This window comes from Triturus cristatus, chromosome 4_2, assembly GCF_964204655.1.
Source record: "Triturus cristatus chromosome 4_2, aTriCri1.1, whole genome shotgun sequence".
In the NCBI taxonomy this organism is placed as follows: domain Eukaryota; kingdom Metazoa; phylum Chordata; class Amphibia; order Caudata; family Salamandridae; genus Triturus; species Triturus cristatus.
The window spans coordinates 659,217,485-659,234,810 of NC_140586.1; the positions used below are offsets into that span (position 1 = coordinate 659,217,485).

At 45.0% G+C, this 17,326-nt stretch overlaps 1 protein-coding gene across 13 annotated transcripts in view; it reads left to right on the top strand.

The window, feature by feature from the left end:
* The window catches only part of DOCK7 (dedicator of cytokinesis 7), an 888,535-nt gene that overhangs the window by 765,449 nt on the left and 105,760 nt on the right, over nt 1-17,326 (top strand). For all 13 annotated transcript variants that reach the window (XM_085602421.1, XM_085602422.1, XM_085602423.1 and 10 more), the window contains 2 exons: nt 6,071-6,160; nt 14,560-14,796. In XM_085602421.1, coding sequence (XP_085458547.1) covers nt 6,071-6,160; nt 14,560-14,796 — 327 coding nt within the window. The remainder of the gene's footprint in view (nt 1-6,070; nt 6,161-14,559; nt 14,797-17,326) is intronic.

The following is a 17,326-nucleotide window of genomic DNA, read 5'->3' on the forward strand; positions in this document are numbered from 1 at the left end:
TTTTTTACTGAGAATTATGGTCAGTTATAAGGTAATCCTCTTCTCCGACTACACAGGCTGTTTCGACCAGACAACGTTCCTTCCTAGACATTAAACCGACGCTTAAGGCACCTGAAAATCAAGCACATGCTCATATTCCCAGCGACCTAAAAAATTATGGTGTTAAGAGACCACTACTCTATATCGACCCAGATGTAGCACTGGAATGGGTCACAAAGTGGACACTAGACAACGGCAAAACATCACTGACTCCCTGCCACAAGGGAAAAGGACCAGTAGTTGACACAAATCCATTTGATCTTGAATATTCAAACCAACATCTGCATAAATAGCAATGACTAAGGAGGATTTGATCTGAGTAGCGAGTAACTGGGAGACTGCTAACCCATCAGCTGGGAACTCAGAATTCGATTTGGAATCTGAGCGAACAGAAGAAAAGGATGAAGAAGCTGGAAACAGATGCTCAGGCCCAGTATTGACCTTGATGAGAGCAGAATAAATAATAGCATGACCATCCTGCAGCAGGAGGAACTTGGTTGGAGCGAATGTGAAATGTAGTATACATGTTTTCTTTTCTCCATTCGCTCTACAGCCACTAACTGAAATACCTGGTAATGTTAGTGGTACCCTTACAATGCTGGTGTCTTCCAACATCTGTAAGGGCGTGGGTGAGGGAGGATGTTGGTAATAGACTTAAGGGACGTTCCGAGTATTAGGCGGGAACACACAACAGGCTGCTACACTAATGGCTGGTTGCGTAGACAACATTCTGAACAATGCAAACCCTTCTCAAAACCTCTCTGACATCACAGAATAAGGGGGTATTTATTCCACACAAAGGTAAGTTAAATATGAGCATAGGTATTTTGATGCTAGGCACCTGTGGAACATAGTTAAGAGTAGTTGTTTAATGGCACTGAGATTGGACGTTCGACTAGCAGACTTCGGCTGCTCTGTGTCAGTACAGCTAGGGGAATGGAAACGGTGTGGCGGCCTCCAGATATCCACTCAGTTGGCTTTTTGCATACAGCCAGATTTTGCCTCTCCCACGAAGGTAGGGAATAGCAAATACAGTTTGATAAAGTGAGAGTGCTAATTAATCTAACTAAAAGACATAGAATCCATGCAATATTTTAAACTAGAGGGTTAGATTTGTCATTTCGGCAGGAGACTCCTTTAATAAGAGGGGATGGGCAAAATATGAGGAAGAGATGAAGAGGACAGTTGTTTCACACGCTTACTTTTATTACGCCAGAGGCACATTGCTCTGGATGGATCACAGTCTGCCCTTTGAGATAACTCAATACATGTAACCATGAGGGAAGGTACACGTTACATTGTGAAATTCTGCACTCTGAATATCCCAGTAAGACGCTGTCAGGCCATAGCCCTCTCAAACTGACAATGACATGGGGCAGATATTGAGCCAGGATACCAGCATTGCGATTGCAGCTGGCGCCGCTACTAGATTCACGTGTAGCGGCACATTTAGAAGCACAGTAACTCAGATCTTCACTGAAAATGCTGACACTACTTGCAGCCCACTGACAGAATGTGATGCATTCAAGGTGACAGTGAAGGGTACATGCATATGAATGAAGCACAACCGTGGCTAGAGAACAGATTGTAAGATCATGAACAACCTGCCATAATAAGTGTAGCTGCTCAAACACAAGCAACATGAACCAATAAGGCATATATGAGCTCACTAGAGAGACGTATGTTTCACCACTACAGAGCGCACACAGCCAAAAACCATAATGAAGAGTACAAAATACATAGAATACTTGCCCGTTAGTCAAGACAGATAGAACACATGCTCCAATCACCACATTACACGCAGCCAACAATTCAATTTTGAGCATACAGGTTGACATTATTCTGTCTCTATATGATGACTATAGAGCAGTATATAGATAGAGCAAATGTTGTATAGAGGAAAGCCAGAGGGTGTATGTGCATAATTCTTGCTTGAAGAAATTAACCTCTGGTCCCCTTAAGTACACAAGTTGTAAAGACTGCTATACAGGATCTAGCTGGGGAAAGACCCTGGGCAGTGACGGCCTCCCAGAAGTTCTACACCACTTACTGGGATGCTACTGGGATGCACTGGCACCCCTGTAGCCTATATCAAGAGTAGATTTCTGATGGATACTTCTAACTAGAGATTACTCACCTTGTGAATACCTGCAGGTGCCACACTTGATACAGAAACTCAAAATGCAGTCCTCCTACATGCTGATAGGGGGTATAGTGCAACTCTGCATCAATTCTGTTCCTTTCTGGAAGTGACAAGAGGGCTCGCACATAAGTGCCACACATGCATGTTGATGTCAGTTCCTTTTGAGATGCAGAACAGGAGCTCTGCTCCTTTGCTTCATTTCTTGAAGACATTTTCTCTACTAAATTCTTCCAGTATGCAAGGAAACAGGGTTTAAACCTTGTAGTGATTGTAACAAACAAATGTCTGTGACAGGCCCTTGAAGGTGTGCCATTGGTGTTTAGGTTTGGCACACAACTCCAAGGCCTGCGACAGTTACACGCAGATGAATCCAAAAGCCATCTGAGAACGTGAAGCATAGCTCTATTTGTGATAAAAAACACCTCTAGCCTCTGCCTAGATTCTACTCTCAGTTTCAAGAGAAAGGACCTGCACTCAAAGTTGTTCCCACGATATATCTTTGCAGTCAAAGTCTTCGTGCAAGTCCAAAAAGAAACCCAAAAGTCCAAGCGGGACATGGCCCCTTCACGCCACTCTCTTTCTCGAAAAAAGGCGTGAGGGTGTTACACTGCCTCCAGGTCTCGCTCCCATTCCAACAAGGAGCCCAGTCCATTTGGGCCTGATGCACACCAAGTTTCTCGGTCTGTTGGTGTCACCACAGCAGGTCGTCCCGTAAGACTTAAGAGAGCCACATCTTTGGTACGCTTTCAGGTCTATATTCCACCCTTCCAATACAGTCGCATACACTTCACCAACTTTTTGGCTTAGACTCAGACCAGAGTCAACTATATGGAGATGACAATAGAATGAAGAGTTTGCTCCACCCTCTGATGAGGATTACTGGTACATGGATTTACAAGATGCCAGTGGATTTGATACCTCACCCTATACTGGGTCATTCTCCTCCAGAATCTGCAATGGAGGAAAGTGCAACCTTTGTAATAGTCTTTAGGAGGTCTGTTTAAGTCCTTGATCTCCACCGCATCACAATGGAGGTAAACACAGATGTTACTGAGGCCTTTCACCCTAGTCAGGCAACTACAGAACCTCTTCTTCCTTTCAATGAGCCTTCACTGATATGCTGTTGGGCACATAGACAAAAATGTTTACGGGCCCTCTGGTCAATTGCCAGGTCGCAGACCACCATAGAGGAACGCTATGCGGCCATGAGTTTTTAACCCTGCATCCAACTCCTAAGATACTGGTGGTGGTGCAACACAGTTAATCCTAATGCCTTTGAAACACGTTTGGGAAGAGAAAGTTTTAATCAATCAGCCTTGCTTTGAGGTTAGTCGGCAGCAGCAGCCTTCTAGGATATCAGACTCATGCATTCTACGACATGGTTGGTGAGATCTTACCTGCAGTCCCAGAAGATATGCGGGCTTCCATGACCCATACCATTCAGAATGGCTGGGATACAGCCAAGTTTGCCGTCCTCTTGGGCCTAGACACTACTGATTGTCTAGGAAAGGCTATTTGAACGACTGTGATACTCACACAACATGCATGGGTGAGACCATCATGTTTCCCCGTGATAGCCAAGCATCCTTAATAGACATGCCCTTCGTTTTTAATAGACATGCCCTGTTTGATAAAAAGGCAGACTCAACCCTGGAGCATTTTTAAAGAAAACCGAGCCACAGCACACTTTTTGGGCCTTTCATGCACCAGTCCTGAAACTCCCTTAACATTTTTGTCCTTTTCAGTTGTATATCAGGGGCATAGCGTATCAACAGAATCATGTCTCTACGCCCCCACAGCAGGCCTACAAGCCCTCTTCAGGTCGGGCCATGAGCCCAACAGGCAATGACCAGGTTATCGGTGTATGTCCTAGTCACCTGCCCCTCCGGCAACAACTTCAACCCTTGTTAGTGCCACCTTAGAGGCACGCAACCATCCATTAGGAGGCAGGGTCAGCTACTTCTTTCTGGGGTGGCAGAGTATGACAGCAAACAGGTGGGTACTTACTTTAAATTGTCCAACAGGGGTACTTCCTGCCATTCCTTTTCCACCCACCGTACTTTCCTCCTACATCAGAGCTGCTTTCGGAGGACCATCTGTCCATTTTGTGCCAGGAGGTACAGGGCGAAGGAGCCTTAAAGATGGTACTGGCCTTGGAAGAGGGGACTAGATATTATTCCCATTGCTTACTTGTGTCGAAGTACAGAGCTCTTTGTCCTATTTTTGATCTTCACCCGTTCAACCCTTTCCCGCAGAAGGGCAAATTCAAGATGCTCAACCTATCAGCCCTGGATTCCAGAGACCCAATGGTGGTGTTAAACTTGCAGGATGCATATTTTCACATCCCTGTCCTGCAGGCCCACAGTCCTTACCTACAGTTCAAGGTTTGCCACAAACACTTTTAGGTTGCTCTGCTCCCTTTCCGTCTCACCAGTGTCCCTCCAGTGTTCACAAAGGTGAAGATGGTGATCTCTGCCTATCTTCGGAGGTCAGCGGTCCCAGTCTTCCTGTACCTCAATGACTGGCTGGTGAAGGCAGGCTCACCACTGCCATTGGGATTCTTCATTAACGAGCCAAAGGCGCACCTGCACGTCTCACAAAGGATTCCATTCATTGTGGCAGTACTGGACATGGTAGTATTCAAGGCTTTCCCCCCCGTAGCGAGTCCGGAATATTGAGGATATGATCCTGATGTGTCAGGATCAGGGTGTTAGTGAGGTTGGCTCTGAGACTTCTTCATCTGCTGGCCTTGTGTATCCTCCTTATCCTGTACACCATATGGCATATGAGGGTCCTGCAATGGAACCTGAGGTGCCACTGAACTTAAAATATGGGCCCGCTCTGTGGCACTATACTGGTCTTGCAAGAGACCACTCAGGATCGGCAATGACGGCTGACAGATACCACCTGACCTGTGACAAGCCACTCTCCAGTCCCCACCCAGAGTTCACGATGTTGAAAGGGTTCAGGGTGGGAACTAGGAAAGGTGAGCAGAGATTTCACCTCCAGCTGAAAGCCAACTCAATTTCAACCTGCTAGAGCTGTGGGTGACCCGAAGGGGAGGTTGGTGTAGGTTCTCACTGGTAAGCCCTACCGCTGTGTGGTGCCGCAGCAGTCAGGGTGGAGTGGTGTTCTGGACCCGGTGCCAGAAGTCTCTACGCCTTTGGGAGTGGTTTGAGAAACAGAACATATTTCTGATCACCAGCAACCTAGAGGGGCCCCTGAATGCCTTGTGTAACGTAGAAATAGATTTAAGTCTTAACCAAGGCTATTGGCGGGATGCTATAATATGTTTAGCAATCTCTGGATATGCAAGAAACGTAACTATGTATCTGCGTGTGGCTTGAAATGGCGGGAGAAATACAGGCAGCTGGTTTGGCTGCATGCTGGGTCCAGCCATGATACAGCACAGATGCCCGTCATTAAGAAACTTTTGGAAGCAAAAGCGCACCCCAGTAACTGTCCCTTGCTCCTATTTGTAAACACCATGTCAGCATAGGAGATAACAGGGTGGAGCATGTAGCTTATTCTAAATATTCAGCATTGATTGTTCATGGACCGGTCCACTTCATTGTGAATAGGCTTTTTGAAGCAGAAAGCCACGCCTCTTGGCTGTAACAGTGTCCTCATTCAAAGTGGCTTAGACATTTTTGACTCAAGTATATTTTTATTAGCATTTTTGTTGTTGTTGCAATTCCACCATCATTGGAGTCCACTCATCTGGACCATGCTCTATGACATGTTTAAGTTAAGCAACATGCATTTTCTTCTTGTATCATAGTATCATAAATTTGGGTTATTTATTAGTCTTACTATTGTTATTCTGTTACTTTTTACTGCAATAACTGTATTAGGTACACTGCGTAATATCTTATATCCTATTCCTAGGGATTTTATGGTGATCGTTTCGGCGAAGATATGGTTGAAATGATTAAGGACTCTAACCCTGTGGATAAATGCAAATTAGACCCTAACAAGGTGAGGTTATCAAGTTCAAAAACACCTGCATATTTAAAGACTTTTTAATAGAGATTAAAGCACAAATTATTTTCTGTTGTGATTTAATTATTGCATAAATGACCCACCTGAAATATCACAATCTATGTTGTTTGTTGTGACATTGACTCTAATCCCTGACCATGTATATATCTAGAAGGCACTAAAACGTGACCTCGCCCATCCTTTGTTTCCTTTATTATAATCAGTTTCTTCTTTTCCTACTTGACCAAGTACCAGGAGATTACCTTGTGGGGGTGTACCTTGCTCAGAGAAGGATTGTATATACAATTACCATCTTTTTGGTATAACTTTGATCTCAATTTAGTAGGCAAATACCTATATGTTTAGGAACACAACCTGTAATCTGTGAAGAACAATGTTCATGTGTCGTTAAAGGAAGCAAACACCCTCAAATTGCATTGAAATCTTAGATCATCAAAGCTGTGTAATTGCGAGCAATGTTGTATTAGATTTTCAAAGTAGTATGTACATGTGCTTGAATGGCTAGTGAAACTCTCAGTTTGATGTCCTTGGTCTTTTCTAATATTCAAAATAATACTGTACAGTTGCTTTCATTTGTTGCTGTTCTACATAATTTTAAAGCAAAGGAGACTCATCCTGGAGTGGAGTGTGAGTTCAATCACTGTTTCTAGGAGTAATTATCTTAGAACAGACAAAACAATATGAATGTGTGTATCCTCCACTAGATTTCCAATAAATTGTTAGTGACAATACAAACAATCTCTTGCTCAGAGATTGTTCATCGGTAGTGTTATGAAGTGCCAAACAAATTACCACCGGAGTGGTTGTTGCAGAATCTACAACTACAGATGTTCTGCCCAGGATACTAATAAAGTTGCACTTCTCTGCAAAGTGTTTATTCATTTATCTGATGTTTGAGTACTAGAAAGTTTGTTTTTATGATCTTGAGTGAACCGTATAGTCATGTAGTACTGATTCACATTGTTGTGATTAAACCAAGATGCCTTATTAAAATGCAACATTTTGCATTGGTAAATGACTTTTTAAAGATAAAAAAATAGCTGATGAAACATATGTATTAGAAGATTAAGCAGTGTGCCTTGGACATAAATAGTTCTGTTGAATACTGTTTTTAAAGAAAGGTTTAATAGTACCCCCACATTACCTCCATTATCTCAAAACTTTCCCTATCTTCTGGTACTGAGGATGCAAGCATGGCAGCACAGATATACCCAATAGTGTAATCACTTCTGTGGGTATATCTATTTTACAACAGCAATGACTGGACATTATTTTATATAATGTTGTAACTTACAGGGGGCAGGATTAGTTTGCAAGCATTTTATTAAATAACCGTGCAGTGACATAGAATTCTGTATTGACAAACTATAACAGCAATGTGCTAATGTGGAGACACTTAATAGACTAAAGTGATCCATGAAGAAAGACTCTAAATGGTGGTGAAGAAACTATTTTTGAGTGGAATTCACAAGTCAGCTAAAGTTGTTCAAAATCACTTCTCTCAGTCTACTTGTCGATATTCTTCATTTTGACCCAGGACCAAACCAATAATAAATGCGTATTTTGAAGTACGGAATAACTCATCCTAAATCCTTGTTGGGAGTACTATCTGAAAGAGACACGTTAGTGATAGATTCCTTACCTTAGAATATCCCCAGGCGTCAGACTGGATCCGGAAAGCTTTGCTAGCAGTACCCCTGCGCATCAGTAGGTGGCGTCGTGCGGCTTCGTGTCCGTCACTGGCGTCGTAAGCGCCGAGATGATGTCACGGAGACTATTTAGGCACCACCCATGCGCCCTGACGTCAGTTCTTTCTTTTTCCGTGCCAGCAAGCGCAGATCCGGTTAGAGCACGTACCTTAGTCACTTTTTGACTACCCTTTTCTCCTTGGTGCACGTAGGGATGCCTGGATTTAAGTCTTGTGGGGCCTGCCGTCGCAATATGTCGGTGGCGTACCCCCACGATGTTTGCCTCTACTGCCTGGAGACTGACCACTACTCCCGGGACTGTCGGGCCATGGCCCGAAGGCCTTGAGGGAGTGGCGCCGGAAGCTGCTGGAGGCCCGGCACTCGTCCCAGCGCCGTTCCAGGTCCAGGGACCATTCCCGAGAACGCTTGCGGGGCCGCAGTCGGCGCTCCTCGGGCTCCAAGTCTTCGCACTCGGATTTGGGTAAGCGACGACATAAAAAGAAGTTGAAGAAGCGAGTTCGCTCTTCAACGTCCCCCCGTCGGTCCTCGGATGCGGAGCCTGGGAGTCCCGTGGCCTACCCGCCTTACCTGGGTCCGTCGGTGACTTCCGAACAGGTGCAAGAATTTCTTGCTACCATGGACTGCCTTTGTAGGCCTCGGGCTCCCGCCAGCGCGCCTTCGGGCCCCACGGTCCTGTGTCCGGATCCTGTGGGGCCGCCGGCAGATCCAGCTTCGGCGCCACAGGATCCTGCGCCGTTGGCTCGGGCCCCGGCGCCACAAGGTCCAGCGCTGCCGACTCCGGCCCCTGCGCCACCCTCGGCTCCGCCTCCGGCGCCGCAGTGGGTGCCATTTGTCCAGCCCTTGCCCCGGTTCCAGGGCCATTTTGTTCCAACCTGGGATCTGCATTGGGACCGAGCCGGCGTTGTTCCTGGCACCGTTTCCGACGCCCTATGTTCCTTCTCTGGCTCCAGCTCTGCCGCTGCGGTCTGTTCCCCATGTAACAGAGGTGGAGGACGACTGGGAGTGATCCGAGGACCCTCTTGCCCGTCAGTGTGACTCCGAGCAGTACTGGGTGGATGACTTGAAGGATGCCGGTGACCTCGACGTCTCTTCTGACCCGGGGTTTGCCTCTGCCCCGCCTACCATGGAGGAGGGCGCCTCCTACATGATTGTGCTCCATCGGGCAGCTGAGGTCCTCAACCTCGATCTTCCTACAGTGGCCCTCAAAACTAATCTCCTCCTTGAGGTGCTCCAGACAGCGTCCACTTCGTCGGAGCCCCTGCGCCCCTTTAACGATGCCCTCACTGACGTCTTGTTGGGCACTTGGTCACGGCCAGCCACAGGGGCTCCTGTGGATAAGAATGTCACCAGGCGCCATCGCCCGGCACCTGGCGACCCCGCGTTTCTGACCACTCATCCTACTCCTGAGAGCCTGGTCATCCAAGCCTCGATGTAACAGAGTGCTTTTCCCACGGCCCCGCCGGATAATGACTCTAAGAAGCTAGAGCAGTTCGGTAAGAGGCTTTTCTCTTCGGCCAGCTTGGGGCTGCGGTCAGTGAACACCGCCTGCTTATTAGGCCGCTATTCCCACGCGGTGTCGGATACAGTTACGCAGGTGTTGCCTCAGTGTTCTGAGGAGATCCACGCTGTGCTGTCCCAAGCTCTTGCTGAGGGTAAAGATGCGGCTAAGTTCGCCATTCGGTGTGGTTTGGACACCGCGGACTCACTGGGTAGGGCGATTTCTATGACTGTGTTGCTGCGTCGCCACGCCTGGTTGCGGTCTACCGGGTTCTCGCTCGATGTCCAGAGCTCGCTCATGGACATGCCCTTTGATGGCACTCGCCTGTATGGCGATAAGGCCAACAGTGCACTGAAGCGTTTTAAGGACTCACGAGCCACGGCCAAGTCCTTGGGTCTTTCTGCTAAGAGCCCGGCCACTCCTGGTTTCCGTTTCTTTCGTGGCCGCGGCAGAGGCGCCCAGGCACGTTCCTTCAGCAAGCCTGTGCAGAACCAGCCTCAGCGCGGACGCGGCTGCCGCAGGGGTGGGTCTGGCAATCAGCACGGGGGTCAGTCCACCTCCACCCTCGCTGCTTCTACCTCCAAACCTTCCTAATCCGAGCTTTGTGGTGCACCCCACGCCAGTGGGTGGCAGTATCCGCCACCACCTCCCCGCAATATCACATCAGACAAGTGGGTGTTGCAGATCGTCCGCAGGGTTTACTTCCCTTTCAGTCCTCCACCTCGGTGCCACCGCATGTCGGGGGATCACTTGGTACTTCTCCAGCAGAAAGTCACGGCCCTCTTGGCCAAGTGGGCCATCGAGTGCGTTCCTGGGCCGGAAGTAGGTAGGGGGTGTTATTCCCACTACTTTCTGGTCCCCAATAAGGACATAGGGGGCCTGTGCCCCATCTTGGACCTCCGGAAAGTCAATCGCTTCCTCCGGAAGGAGAAGTTCAAAATGCTGACTCTGGCTCAGGTCCTGGCTGCCCTCGACCCTGGAGACTGGATGGTGGCGTTGGACTTGCAGGACGCATATTTTCACATCCCCGTCCTGCCGGCCCACCGGCGTTACCTGCGGTTCACGGTAGGCCAGGAGCATTTTCAGTTTGCCGACTCCATATCAATCTGTTGGAGCTTCGGGCGATCCGACTTGCACTGAAGGCATTCCTTCCCTCTGTCCGGGGAAGTGTGGTGCAGGTGTTCACAGACAACAGCACCGCCATGTGGTATTGCAACAAACAGGGCAGGGTGGGGTCCTGGACCCTATGTCAGGAGGCTCTGCACCTCTGAACATGGCTTGAACATCAAGGCATCACCTTGCTGGTTCAACACCTGGCAGGGTCTCTGAACGCCAGGGCGGACGAACTCAGCCGACGCTGCTTGATGGATCACAAATGGCATCTGAGCTCGGATGTGGTGCAAGGTCTCTTTCAGCAGTGGGGAGAGCCTTGGTTAGATCTATTCACCACTGAAGAGAACGCACAATGTCTTCAGTTCTGCGCGTTGGAATTTCCAAGGCGGCACTCGCTAGGTGACGCTTTTCGTCGCGAGTGGACTTGCGGTCTGTTGTACGCCTTTCAGCCTGTACCACTTCTGCCCAGAGTGTTGAAGTAGATTCGGCACGACCAGGCCCAAGTCATCCTTTTGGCTCCGGATTGGACACGAAGATACTGGTAACCCGAGCTACTCAGGATGATAATTGATCCCCCGATCCGACTGCCTCACGGGAGGATCTTCTGTCGCAGCAGCAGGGGACAGTCCTCCACCCGAACCTGTCCAGCCTCCACCTCCATGCGTGGAGATTGAGCGGCGACAGTTAACAGCTTTCGATCTTCCTCCCAAAGTCTGTGATGTAATTCTGGCAGCCAGGCATCCCTCCACTAAGACGCCTGCAGGTGGAACAAGTTTGTGGCATGGTGCACAGCTAAGGCTGTGGACCCCCTTTCTGCCCCTCTTTCTGACTTCCTTCTGTTCCTTCTTTCTTTGGCCCAGCAGGGCTCTGTTCTGGGCACTATCAAAGGTTATCTTTTGGCCATCTCTGCCTTTTTACAGCTTCCAGATCAGCCTTCTCTTTTTAAGTCCCCGGTTGTTAACCGTTTCCTAAAAGGCATTACGCATACGTTTCCTCCTGTACCGTTCATAATGCCTCAATGGGACTTAAACCTTGTCTTGACATATCTGATGTGCGCTCCCTTCGAGCCCCTTCATACCTGTCCTTTGCGTCTTCTCACTCTCAAGACGGCCTTCCTGGTAGCCATCACCTCTGCCAGAAGAGTGAGTGAGCTCCAGGCTCTTTCTTCCAAACCTCCTTTCCTTTCTGTTCATCCGGACAAGGTGGTTTTAAGGACCCGTCTTTCTTTCTTGCCAAAGGTTGTCACTCCCTTCCACATCGGGCAAACTATCACTTTGCCCACCTTCTTTCCGCCTCCGCATCCTTCAAAAGAGGAAGAGAGGCTCCACCGTCTGGACCCAAAACGTGCGCTGTCGTTCTACCAGCAGCCCACATGACAGTTCCGGGTGGATGGCCAACTCTTTGTTGGCTATGTGGGCGCCAAAAGAGGTCGGGCTGTGCACAAGCGGACCATCTCTCAGTGGGTCATTCTCTGCATCAAAGCCTGTTACTCGTTGGCTAAGAAGGAGCTTCCTGTGGGGCTGCGTGCCCATTCTACCAGGGCAACGGCAGCCACTACTGCCTTGGGACGCGGCGTTCCCTTGCAGGACATTTGTCAGGCAGCTACGTGGGCCTCGCTGCACACGTTCACCAAGCATTACTGCCTTGACTGTCAGGTTCGGAGAGACGGCTTCTTTGGCCGTTCTGTTCTCCGTGACTTTCTGGTGTAATCTAGTTTGCAGACCCACCATCGGGGTTGGTATTGCTGGGGTATCTAGTCTAAGGTAAGGAATCTATCACTAACGTGTCTCTTTCAGATGCACAAGTTACTACTTGTGTAACAATAGATCTGTAAGAGACATTAGTTAGTGATAGTGAGTTAGTGACGCCCCACCCGTCCTCCCCGTTCTGCGACCTGATTTCTAGGGTTAAGGTCATCCCCCTTTTAGGGCCCTAGTTTCATGGCACCAGTGGTCAGTTTCTTGCATGGCTCTGCGTTCCTGGTGCAGAAAGTCGTGTACAGAACTGACGTCAGTGTGCATGAGTGGTGCCTAAGTAGTCTCTGTGACGTCATCTCGGCGCTTACAACGCCAGCGACGGACGCAGAGCCGCACGACACCACCTACTGACGCTCAGGAGTACTGTTAGCAAAACTTTCCGGATCCAGTCTGATGCCTGGGGGTATTCTAAGGTAAGGAATCTATCACTAACTAATGTCTTTTACAGATATATCGTTACACAAGTAGTAACTTGTGCGTTAAGAGTGCTAGGTAATTAACATTCAAGTTAAAGATATATGTTAAAAAAATTAAAGGAATACCCATATAAGAGTCAACGGAATCCTGTACAATAATCCCATTCAGGAATACGGCTAAAAAGACAATCTTTGCCTTAGGTTCATCTATCACGGCTGACTTCTATGTCAAAGAAGCCTAGTATAGGTATCTCTAGTCAAATAATATTTTTCAGAACTAGACCAGTGATTAATTAAAAAAATATAGTACTAGCTACTGAGAGACAGTAGTAGAGTGTATGTACATCATCTTAATCAGCTGGGTATTAATAGCATGTTTAAAAGAAAGGCTGTCTTGGAAAGGGAATTCAAGAAATGAAATATTCGCAATTGCAGCATTGGGCTGTCAGAAATTGCTTAGAATCATTTAGCTTTATAAACTTGGGAATGTCAAGTCCCTGGACTTCCTTGCTTCTGGTAAAAGCTGAACAGTGTTAGAAAGTGAGGCTGTACATGAGCAGAACTTTGACTATATTAGAGCAATGTTTAAAGTGTATTAAAAAGTGAAGGGAAAACCCATACAGATTTATAATAATTACATTAATGTGGTCATGTTTAGGGGCTGCCAGTCAGATACGCTTTGGAGTGCATTACTGCCTTTAGAAGGGGAACTGCACAGCCGGGGCTACCAGATATTAAGATATTACCATCATATAGACCTGAGAGCAGAGTGATATAAAAATCTGAAACATTTTTAAATCATTCTCTTCCCGAGAAAGTATTGGAAGCAAAGCAAGTGCAAAAGAAAAAGGAAATTAAGATTAAGTAACATGGCATTCGAACTTCAAAATTTGTAAAATCACTTCACGATTGATGGACGTCTGCCAGGTATGGCAATTTGATGTATATTTGAGTGTTGTGTGTTGGTGAGTGGAAATACTTGAGCCTTTCTCTAAATTTCATTACTGCCTTCTAAAGATTTAAAAATGTGTGGGTGACGAGATCAAGAAGTGGGGCGTCCCAAACAGCATCAGTATGCCATCTAGACAAGTTACTTGTTCAGAAAGGAAGTAAGAAATCTATTGATCAATCTGTGCTTTAATGTATTTGTCCAAAATGGACACCATATGAAGGGGTAGTAGAAGCCTTATTTATTCTCATCAACTGAAGTTATCTTTTGTTGTTGTCCTAATGGAGTTTCTTGATGTGTTTAATGAGCATGAAACCCACCTTCATACAGTGAAATGTTAATGGCAGGTCATAGGTTGAAGACAAAATATGTGTCCCTTTTCGTCAGTTACAGAACTTTGGACAGCAAATCAGGCGGGACAGTTTTATAATAAGTTAGACTACTGTAAAATGGCTGAATACCATAAACAGCGAGTCTATTAATGATCTTGTTGATGGCACTATTTTTTTAAATGTACAAATGCAGTGCCTAAATAGTTACTCCAAATACTCCTTAGAGATTGGAGTAGCATGCATGTTAACGGATGTTTGCTTGGTCGGCACCATCCTGAAAGAGCTAGTCATGCATGTATGTTATTGCATGCCTAGTTTGAAATGCCATTTCAGTGGGAGTAATGTCAATCCTGGAGCATAAGTGATATTGGCAGAGTCAGTCGGCAACGGTCGCACTTTAAGCAATAAATTAATGCATTTTTTATTCATGCAAACTACAGTAGATGCTCCACGTACCTGGAGTGTTGTTGAGTAGAATTATTGCAAGCCACAGAAAAGGGAAAATAATTAGCATGGATAGCAGTGCTTCCCTCCTGTCACTATCCATGTTGATTTGTAAATTTTCCAAATTTATGGCAAATGTTTTTTTTCTTTCTTTCAGGCTTTTATTCAGATAACCTATGTGGAACCATATTTTGACACATATGAAATGAAGGACAGAATAACGTATTTCGACAAGAACTACAATTTACGCCGTTTTATGTATTGTACACCATTTACACTGGATGGACGAGCTCATGGGGACCTTCATGAACAATTTAAGCGCAAGACCATCCTAACCACATCACATGCCTTTCCTTATATTAAAACGAGGATAAACGTCACACACAAAGAAGAGGTAAGTGACATTTTCATATACACTGAAATTCCTCTTAGATATGAGGCAAAATGTTAATTGGAGCTTCAAGATGTTTCATCTTTACTAAAGTATTGCATTAAATTGAGATATTGTTCAAGTGTTTTTATTTTTGTTGAACAGTTCGCCTCTCTCTCCCTCCAGGAAACAGAACAATGGGGGCATTTTACTTGTTGAAATTAATGAAATGCACTTAAAGTTCAATACATACCTCAGTTCAGTCATGCACTAATGTTTTCCCTGGAATATCTATTGAGAAATAGTTTAATGAAAATAGTCTGAAATTGCAATTTCTTTTCTTTAATGAAAGACACCACTAGTATTTTGTAATCTAGAACGGTGCTTTCCCTGCACACTGAGAAATAAGATAAAAGACTTGACATTGTTCATTGATATGGTAATTGTAATCTTAATTTAAAAAGTTTTATGCGTGACTTGCCCAGTGATTTAAAATTTGAAAATTTGAAACAACTTGTGCACGTTGTTCAACATAACTGTGAAATTTTCTTGTAAGTCTGCTTTGATTTTGGCAGAGGTTCTTATCAAATTCCATTATGGTTATAAATCAGTCATATAGTAATAACCACCAATTTGTGATATATTGTGCATCATAACACACTTTTGCTGTTTCTTAGCATTGTAGACAACAGTTGTTAATTATATCCAATTTAATGGTACTTCCTTATGGATATTAAAGTTATGAACAATTATCATATATATGTTTACTAATCCAGTGCGCAATATTTTATTTTACCTCTTTGTGGTGAGATTGCTCTCGTTTACATAATTCATACACTTTACTATCACTGCTTGTGTACCCCACCTTCAATCTGCTAAAATCAGAGGGCAAACCATGCAGAATGATGGAAAGTATGCAGAAGTTGTTGTACAAACTACGATTGCTATGGTTGTTCTCCATTTAATGAATAACATTTGGAATAGTGCTGCAGTAATGCACTCCAGAATTACCATACCCTGTGATACTGATAATTCCAGAGACTGAAAACCTACCAATTTAAAACGTCCCTGGACTAAACCCCTTCACAGCTCTTTACCTTATAGTGTCTGTGCTTCCTTTTCAACCTGACGCACATTTATGTTAAAAAGTAAGTTTATTAAGGTAGCATAAAATACAAATGGGTAATGCATTACAATCTAAAAAAAAAGAGGTATAAAAAAAGTAATTAAAAACAAAAACATAACACTTTTTAAAGGAGGAAAATATACATGGTTAACGTCAAAGGGAATTTGGGGATTATATAGAAAAGTGGTAAGTCATATGAAAACATTGTAAAACTAAGAACTACTAATTCCTCGAATGAGAGAAGACGTTGGTGGACGAAGAACTCCTTCTTTGGTGGGTTGATGAACATAAGAGGTTTTTGCTGAGGAGTCTAAAAAGGCAGTGACCGGGGTCCATTATTCAGTGCATTTTAAAACAATTGAAATAGGATGCATATATGCAGTATCCAGTCTGTGATTATAATATAAGCGTACCACCACGATTGAAAAGATAATTGGGTACAATCCTTCCAATGTTTTGTTATTTGCTGGAATCCTAATGCTAATAACATAACCAAGATCTGCGGGTCTTTGAAGACTTATTCCCAGTCTTCAGATAAACTGCCTAAGAAAATGCTGCTGATAGAAAAAGGTATTTGCTATTGAAATATTGAATTCATTTGAGCCCAGATCTTCAACTAAAAATTATAAACATGAGGACATGTGAAAAGGAAATTCTTTAAATCTGTATGTTATTAATCATATGTCCAGGAAGTGCCATGGAGGTCTGGGTAAATTTAATGTAGAATTGAGGGAGGTGGTAACAGATATATATATATGGTACGAAAATTTCCGGTTTCTCCACAGTCGGGTAGGAAATAAGGACTCGCTTTCCAGGGTCGATGCACTTATGATAATTTACTGGCTTTTTTTTTTTTTGTACTTATGATAATTTACTGGCAACGCGTTTCGATCTAGCGATCTTCTTCACAAAGCCAAAGTCAAACCACAAATGATCACCATTTCAAAGAGCACATACAAAACATAAACGAAGGACCATCATGAGGTATAAACATAGAGAAAATACTGTTTTTTTGTAGGTTTAATGTTGTCAGTGCAGAAAAAAGATTCTGTGAATTCATTCTAATACACAAAATTGCCTGTACATTGCTAGATAAATAAATACTAGACACTACATGTGATAATATATTTTTGATCATACAATATCTCATCCTGAAATTATTCAGTTGTGGCCAAGTGGCCTTAGTTTTGCCTTGCTGTAGCGCACGACTCAGTGCCACAGCCAACACATTTTGTATCAGAAAAGAAAACCAGAAGGCAGTACTGCACTATGATGGCCATGTGGCCAGTATAAGTTATAGGACAACATCCGCGTCCATTTTTCTATAACATTCTCAAAACCTCACAGATACAGTCCCAATTCATTCAAAAAAGAGCAGCAAAAATCCTAATTAAATGATCGCAGAGGCACCCCTGTTAAACCCACAGG